This window comes from Haplochromis burtoni, unplaced genomic scaffold, assembly GCF_018398535.1.
Source record: "Haplochromis burtoni strain Fernald_Lab_line unplaced genomic scaffold, NCSU_Asbu1 Contig_94, whole genome shotgun sequence".
Lineage (NCBI taxonomy): Eukaryota > Metazoa > Chordata > Actinopteri > Cichliformes > Cichlidae > Haplochromis > Haplochromis burtoni.
In genome coordinates, this window is record NW_024582455.1 from 1,584,478 (window position 1) to 1,593,076 (window position 8,599).

The 8,599-nt window shown below is 42.0% G+C and overlaps 1 protein-coding gene across 1 annotated transcript in view; it reads left to right on the forward strand.

Annotated features, from left to right (window-relative positions):
• Positions 1 to 6: 6 nt before the first annotated feature.
• meis3 (myeloid ecotropic viral integration site 3) overlaps positions 7 to 8,599 on the forward strand; it is an 11,460-nt gene continuing 2,867 nt past the window's right edge. Inside the window, exons 1-10 of the mRNA XM_005926592.2 lie at positions 7 to 429; positions 780 to 882; positions 4,168 to 4,307; positions 4,589 to 4,763; positions 4,850 to 4,900; positions 4,996 to 5,046; positions 5,306 to 5,455; positions 5,616 to 5,724; positions 6,743 to 6,888; positions 7,512 to 7,588. Of these exons, the coding sequence (XP_005926654.1) occupies positions 871 to 882; positions 4,168 to 4,307; positions 4,589 to 4,763; positions 4,850 to 4,900; positions 4,996 to 5,046; positions 5,306 to 5,455; positions 5,616 to 5,724; positions 6,743 to 6,888; positions 7,512 to 7,588 (911 nt within the window). The 5' untranslated portion in view covers positions 7 to 429; positions 780 to 870. The remainder of the gene's footprint in view (positions 430 to 779; positions 883 to 4,167; positions 4,308 to 4,588; positions 4,764 to 4,849; positions 4,901 to 4,995; positions 5,047 to 5,305; positions 5,456 to 5,615; positions 5,725 to 6,742; positions 6,889 to 7,511; positions 7,589 to 8,599) is intronic.

An 8,599-nucleotide genomic window follows, 5' to 3' on the forward strand; every position in this document is an offset into this window, starting at 1 on the left:
GACCCCGTCGTGTTTTGACCCTCCGAAACCTCCCCGCACACCGCCACCATCACCATCACCACCACTCCACCTCCTCCTTCTCTGCACCTCCTCCTCCTCCGTCTCTCCTCTGGAGGCTGAAAACACCATTGCTCATTCCCAGCCGTGACATTTTCCAGCCTGTCGCCGTATGCTGAGCGGACAGCCAAACGCGAGGAGCCAGGAAAGAAAGAAGAAGAAGAAAAAAACTGGGGGGAAAGGAGGGACGCTGTCTGTGAGTCCGTCTTCCACAGCACCGAGCATCCCTACGCTCTGCGATCCGGAGCGAGACGCGCACCAGGCGGAGGCGAGGCGCTGCAGGAAGCCGCCGCTCCCTTTCACACCGGGGGATTGTGGACTACACCGGACACGGCCCGAGCAGGACAGGATACGGCGAGCGTTTACGTCTCGGTGGGACATTTTACACCATTTATTTGAGCCTCGCATTACTCCTCCTCATCCGGCAATAGCGTTTAATGGGCTGCTGGGATTATTATAGCGTTTATTAGCTATTATCTTACTATAAAGCATTAGGTCCTCCATAGAATATCAGCCGTCCATAAAACCTCCAGTCCCGTCGTTATGTTGTTATATAAAGCACGATGGACTCGGAGTAAACACACACACACACACACACACAAGGAGCAGGTCCTAAGTGTTAATATCCAATACCTCACGCTGTTGTTGAATCCAATGGGCTGTTCTTACAATTACAACTTAATTCACAATAAATATAAAAACAAATGCACTTTTATTTCCAGGACCCCGGAAGGCAGAGGAAGGGAGCAAAGCACGCTGCGCTAGCCGAGCAGCGCATCATCATCCCCGGTGTAGGACTGGCTGTCGGGTCGCATGGAGAAGAGGGTAGGGCTGCTCTTTTTTTTTCTTTTTTTTAATGAGTGAGGCAGACAAGAGCCTGTCTCGGCTAACATCGTTTTATCACTACAGAGAAGTAATTAGAAAACAGTCACAAAGGGAGCACATGGTAGGAAATCCTCTTTGCTTGCAGGGCACATATAAAAAAAAGAAAAAATCAAGGCCCAGTGAAAGGAGAGCAGTGGATGTTTAGTAGGGGAAAGGACAGAACATTAATATCATTTCATGCTATAAAAACTCATCATAAAATATTCTGTATATAGCAGCTAAATGCTTACTTATAATCAATTTGATATTGATTCAAAGAACTTTTTGGCCCACCACTTTCAATCAACCATAATCTATTTCACGAGTTAAAATTCGGTCTAGTTTAGTTTATGCGATGCATAACTTGCAGTGTGGGCACCATAAAAGAATGTCATTTTTTATTTATTTTTTTTGCGTATAGCCTAATATCAGATAGGTTTAGAGTGGAGGTCATTAAGAGGCAGAGGAGAAGAGATGCAGCTCTGCAACTCGGTAAGTAGGTCAGTTTTTTTGCTACAGTGATTCAGAGGCTTGGTGGTGGTGGTGGTGGTGGAGGAGAAATAGGCTGACGGGCAGCAGGCGGACAGAGACCTCTGAATGGAGGAAAGCAAGTGTAGATATTCAGTGTGTATACAGAAAATCACTGCCGTGTGAAAACAGCGCAGACAGCGAGAGCAGCAGGGGCCAAACATGGACAACCACGTGTACCGGGAACTGCTTGCACACAGAGCCCATATAAAGAAACTGAAAGATTTTCAGATCGCAGAAATAGAATGGATAGTTGCTGTATGGCTCATTTGTATATTGAGAGAAAGAAGCTTTTCACTGCTCCATTTAACGTTAAAATATTTTTATTCGGGTTCCTACAGTAATAACGCAGATTAAAAGAGAAAAGTTAAAAATTAAAATTAAACAATCAATTCAAATGGAAATCAGTGCTTTAACGTGTCTCTGCGAAAAACACGCCTATATTGTGGCGCTCCAGTCTATAACCTGCAACAGGTACGAGTATTTTACCCTCAGAAGAAATATGTAGATTTCGTTTTGGAAAGCTGTAGATAATCATTTCCATATCTTAGGCAAATTTAATAATTAATACAAATTTTAAACAGTGCATTATAGAAATATATGCTAAATCTTTCCTTGTGGAGGGTATCGCCCGCTGCTTGCGCTTTGCGATTTTTAAGGTTTATTGGTTTTAGAAGAGCGTGGAAAATCTGAAGTTTAGCACAAAATTATCAAAAATATCCACACTTAGTTATTTTCCAGTAAAATGGAAGCAGGCTTGTACTTTTAAGCCCATAGTTTAAATTGCGTGTTTCTTGTTTTAAAACACAGTTTTTAAATTTCAGTTTGAAAGAATTTATATTTACAGTTAAATTATTCTCCGCTGATAGAACATTAGCTTCTTTTGCTCAGCTTTACTTTCACATAGTGTCTGACATTTATGAAACACAGCATCTGCTCCAGGTTTCCTCTTTTAGAAAACTTTGCGTTACTGTGGCGCATATGACCGTAGTCAAACAGCTCAAAGTCTCCTGTTAGGCCACCTATAACTTCTTTTTTTTTTAATATAATGAAAATGTTGTTCTGCCATCTGAACCCTGTTTACCGGCTCCGTGACTTTTCTGAAAAAAAGGGAACATTCGCGGAATTTGTCATCTCGACTTGTTCGCTTTGATCCGCCTTGACGCACGGAAACTCGATAGGGGCCGTGCGTAAAGAGAGACGCGCAATCTGATAGCGGTGATTGTGTTAATAGCCAGCCTCCATAAAAACTAGAAGGTGTCCGGGGACAGGGCCTCAGAGCAGGTGCTTTCTGTGATCCCGGTGGCCATATGTGAGGCAGAAATGCAACAATTTGATAAGGCGTTTAGGACAGTGGTTCCCAAAGTGGGGTCTGGAGACCTCCAAAGGGGTCCTAAAGAGGGGTTTTCATGGAAGGCATGTGTATGCGTGTAAAGAGGAATGATTTAATTTCTGTTTCATTCTTTTATGTAATTCCCAGAGGTTAACATTGAGGGAGAATAATTGCTTTTATACCAGGTTTCACCGTCTCACCACTTGCAGGTTATCTGCTTTTGCACTCTACAAATAAACATCACTGATGATCTGGAAGTGGACACTTCTGAGTAAAATAAATATAAAAATAATGTGGTTAATCAGAAACCTTTATTTGGAAACAGTCTGTGCAGTAAAAACCAGCCTAAGCGCATCATAACATTAATGACTGGGTTAAAATAACACTGAAGTTAAAAGGTGTCCATGCTGGGGTCACTTGTCCCGTGCAGTCTGATCCCAGTGGCCCTTTGGGAGTGTAACAGGAGTCCCAGAAGCAGATCTTCTGACCTGAGCAACATCACCTTAGAGACTGAGTTTCAATAACTCAATAAAACTCACACAGAGACAGAGCGAGTTGGGGGAACCAGGGAGTCAGACATGTGTATTCATGACACGTATTTTGAGGGCTGCTGAGTGCACGATTGTCTCTGTGCATGTGTGAGTCATTGCGTCTGCAACATATGTCTGTGTATGATTCCCTCTGCAAGTGGGCCTCAGTGAGGCTGTCACACAGCAAATCATGAGAGATGTCTGCACAGCTACTGTCTTGTCTGAGTAATGCAACCAGGATACTGTATTAGCAGCTACAGGCTTGCTGTCTTTCTTCAAAGATGACATCGCCTTCTTTTGTTATCTCCTCCTCTTCTTCTTAGCTCACAGAAAGTAAACTTTTCAAGTAGTGAGGATAACTGCTTTGCAGCTCTGCTGCTGCTGCTTCTGTTTGGCTTTCATGAGTGTTTTAGGATCCTGGCATTGCTAGAATTTCCTTAAGTATCTCATCATTCTACCAAAGTGAAAAAAAAAAGCAATTTTTCATAATTAAAGTGCATCTTTCCTCCTCAGATGATCCAGGCCATTTTTCTCATGAATGTTACATCAAACTGCAATGACACTGGTTCGACAGTTAGTTTCAGATTAGCTAGGATTACTAGTTGTAATAGCACTTACACACATACTCAAACTTACAATATCAATATGCGGTCATTTTCCATTTATATAAATGACAGCATAAACAGAAGCATACAGATATAAACCCACATCAGGTCTAGTAACTGTAACTGTATATTAGACCGTTCCACTGACAGCCCGACCACATAATAAAATCCCAGTGTGATTTGATGTCAGACAGCCACAGATGTCCAACGTGTCTCATGTTTTCTGTCTTTTCATCTAATTGTGTTTCAGTATGAAGAGCTGGTGCACTACTCAGGGTCAGAGGGCATGTCGGTGGGGGGGTACGGGGATGAAGTCCGGGGGCTTCCTCCCCCGCAGTACGGACCCACCATCCCCGACTCCCTCAAACACCACAAGGACCAGATCTACGGGTAAGCATGTGTCAAAAAATGATTTAGTAGCCTTCCAGTGGCTAGAAAATTTTTAAGTACATGCACACTCTTATGAGATTAACATAAAGTATATGTTTGTGCTGAATATGAAAATACACATGGAGTGTTTATAGCTGTGTGCAACCTAAATACTGCGGTTTAAAGTTTCTCTTAACACATGAATGTCAACTGTGACTGTGTTTATGTATAGTTTGTTAACTCTCTGTGTGTGTGTGTGTGTGTGTGTGTGTGTGTGTGTGTGTGTGTGTGTGTGTGTACAGTCACCCACTGTTTCCACTGCTGGCCTTAGTGTTTGAGAAGTGTGAGCTGGCCACCTGCTCCCCTCGAGACTCCACCTCCCTGTCAGCAACCTCCCACCTCCCTGGCATGACCAATCACAGCGACGTCTGCTCCTCCGAATCCTTCAACGATGACATCGCCGCCTTCGCAAAGCAGGTGAGCGGTGACTGTGAGGCCCAATCAGAGAACCAGGTCTCAGCTGATGTTGTTTGCTTACAGATTTTTTTAATACCGGGTTGCAGATTCGGTCAGAGAAACCCATTTTTTCTTCCAATCCCGAGCTGGACAATTTGGTATGATGCACCAACTAACTTCACACTTAACTCAGATTTCACATATTGCATTGTGGGATATGTTTTCATAACTAAAGTGCATCTTTCCTCCTCAGATGATCCAGGCCATACAGGTTCTTCGCTTTCATTTACTGGAGTTAGAGAAGGTTGGTGAGACTGTATGTTGTTGATGTTATCTTTGTTTAGCATCATATTTCTTTTTATTAAACTAAACAAGAAAGGCAATAAGTCTGTAAAATTCTTATTGTTATAGTTATAATTTCTTTAAATTTGAAATATGTGCACCTGTCCTTTAATCTGTTGGTAGGCTTAAAGCTTAAAGCTCATTATTAGGTATTATTAGTATTAATTATTAAGTAAAAATCTGTAAAAAAAAAAATAAAAAAAATAAATCTTTTTCCCAAGGTGCACGACCTGTGTGATAATTTCTGCCATCGCTACATCACCTGTCTGAAGGGCAAAATGCCCACAGACCTTGTGCTGGATGAGCGAGAGGGTGGGTCCAAGTCTGACATGGAGGATTTCACCGGGTCCTGTACCAGTCTGTCGGAGCAGGTGAGACGTTGGATGTTGATCGGCATGCTTATCACACATCCATCTGTGTCCACTGAGAATCCAGAGTAGTGCTCCTAGTGTTTCTCAATTCCCTTTTATTCCACCTGTACTAGGAATTCCTCATCTCACCTCTGTCCTCCATCTTTCCCTGTGCCTGCAGAATGCATCGTGGTTACGAGAGCCAGATGAATGTGCCACTACTCCTCTGGGAACGCCAGGCACCTGTGGCCTACCTTCACACAGCACAGCAGACACCTGTAGTGATGCAGGTACACATACGCTAGCACAGATCTTAGCTGCATAATTATAATAGCCAAAGGAAGTCGCAGCTATGATATATATAAGAGCATCAGGGAATTAAATTTAACTCCAATCTCTGTACCCTCAATGATGTGTTTCTCAATATATATCTATAAATACTTAGTTTGATGGCCATAAGAGCAGGCTTCAGGTTTTTCTGAGGGTAGTCCTAATAAACTGTATAGGGAGAGGTCATTCTCACTAATGTCTGATGCACAGCCAGTCCTTTTGTGCTGGAAGCATGCCTGAAACATGACAGAAACCACTCAGTTTAGAGAAGAGACATAAGGGTGTTACCTGGCAGGTGTCCACAGGGTTAAAGAGTCAGAGTACAGAAAAGACAGGCAGATAGAGTGGAAAGTAAAAGAATCAGTCTGCGCAGAGCAGAGGACAATTTGTGCGTGAAACATGATCATATGTGTATTATTTACATGACATCAATAGTTAATGATGAACAGAGCTACTGTGTGCACCAGAAAACACTGCAGTGAGGAAGCAGACACAGGGAAAGCAGGTTACACATTCACTGTGTATAGTAAGAATATAAATAACTGTGTGTTAAAACAAGCCAGTATTATCATAACTACTGGTAGCTGCATTGATAATCAATGAATCACTTTAGGCATTTTTAAACAAAAATGAGAAACATTCTTCGCTTTCAGCTTCTTAAAGACAAATCACTGCCTTTCTCTGTCATTCGCAATATTAAATATTTCAAGCTGGATAGAAAAAATAGTTTCAGTGCAATAACTCTAGAAAATTAACCATCTTTCAACCGTAAAATGAATGACATGCACAGCAGTTATACTAAACTGTAAAATAATAGTTATGGTGAGTTTGATTTGTGAAAGCAGAGTGTGGTTTTAAAGCTGACGCAGTTTGCCTGTCTCGGGTCAAACACATTTGCTTAGTGGGCTCGCGTGAGTTGGGACCTGATAGATGCTGGCAGTCATTTAGGATGATGATGATTCCATGGTCTCCCTGCAGGCGATGGTCTCGATGGAGGCGTGGCCTCTCCCAGCACAGGTGAGGAGGACGAGACGGACAGAGACAGGAGGAACAACAAGAAGAGGGGGATCTTCCCTAAAGTGGCCACAAATATCATGAGAGCTTGGCTCTTCCAGCACCTGTCGGTGGGTTGGCTTTTCATCTACCTTCCGCATTAAAGTGAATTATTATCCTTGAAAATATTGAATTTAAACGGTAGTTAAGTCATCCTTCCACACTGGTAACCAAACAAAGGAAGTCTGCGTGCTGTAATTAGTGAAAGAGAGGATTTAGCATGGAACAAAACGTCTATGACAGGAATAGAAAGAGGGGTGAAGCCGCTGTATAATGGAGGTCAATTAAATTAAATGAAAAATCTGGGATTAAGTGATTATGTGAATATGCTTGCTGCTGAATAATTGTGGAAGCGACAGAAATGGAGTGAGTAATTGTTGGTGAGCTGCTTGGATTGGTAATTAGCTACTAAATGAGGCAGGTCAAATGTTGTTTCACTTCAATTATTAAAACGTGTGTGTGAGTTAGAGAGAGATACTGAGATGGAAAGCGAGAGGGGCTGATGAGGGTGAAAATGGGAGTGCAGATGTTCGCTCAGACGGAAGGTCATCGATGTTCGAGCTGAGAGCTCACAGACGTCGCTTTATTCTAGATTCAGGCCTCGAGATGATTCTCAACAAAAGCTGAAAAGATCACAGCGCAGAGTCTGGAATGTTTGATTTCTCTAACCTGAGCCTCGTGTGTCCTCCTGCAGCATCCGTACCCATCTGAGGAGCAGAAGAAGCAGCTGTCACAGGATACAGGACTGACCATCTTACAGGTCAACAACTGGTAAGTGTGCTCAACATCAGTTACATTTTTAGATGTCAAGCATAACCTTTACATTTTATGTTTCTTATGCCAAGATTAATTTTTATTGTGCATGTGACTAGTTTTGTGATTTGGTGCTATATGAACAGAACTGCGTTCCAGGGTTTAAACTTTGTCCAATAGTTACGCTCCTTTAGGCTCCGCCCCTCTGACGTTCATTGTTCCTTTAAAGTGTGGCAGGGAAAGGTTTTTTTTACCTTTTTCTGTAGGTTAAACCAGAAGTTAGCATCACCTTTGTTTTCTCCGCACAAAGCAGATTCTTGTTCTTTAATTATCGTGTAAAATAAAAGCTCATGGCATGTCAGCAAATTAATCTGAATGAATGCACATCTCTTTTCTGATCTTTGCAGCATAAGTGCAATTGGAAAAACTAAAATGCAGGCATTATGGTATAAACAAAACCACCTGGGTTCAGCGTAATGACGTTAATTGGCCCATTATTAGTCAGTAGTGCTATTTTTTGTCATTATGCAAATGTGTGGGTGATTGAGCATGCATCCAGATTTCTAAAGCTTAAAGCTAGACTTTATTTCATCTTTCTAACCAAAGAGACCTGAATCCAAATGAGGGAACCAGAAGTGCAGAACCGCTATATCACTTCTGGGTTTTAGGACTCGTTTCTCTGGTGCTCTATTGATGGAGATTTAAGATCCTCCCTGCCAGCATGCCCTGTTTTTTAATGTTGTGTTGAAATTATGTTGCTGCTACTTTGCTTTGCGAACTTTTTTTGCAAGTTTTTATTAGACAAAGCCCAAAGTATTTTTTTTAATCCAGTTAAAAAGTGCACAAAAAAAAATTGATTTGAAAATAGACATTTAATGTACTTTACTGGAGTGTGCCGTGTAACAGGAAGCATTTTTCCCAAGCTGCAGTGCCATGTAATTCACAAGCTCTGTGTTCGGAATAGTAAACCAATAATCAAATTATTTAGTGCTCGCATCTTTCCTATACACTCTCTGAGCACACGCACAC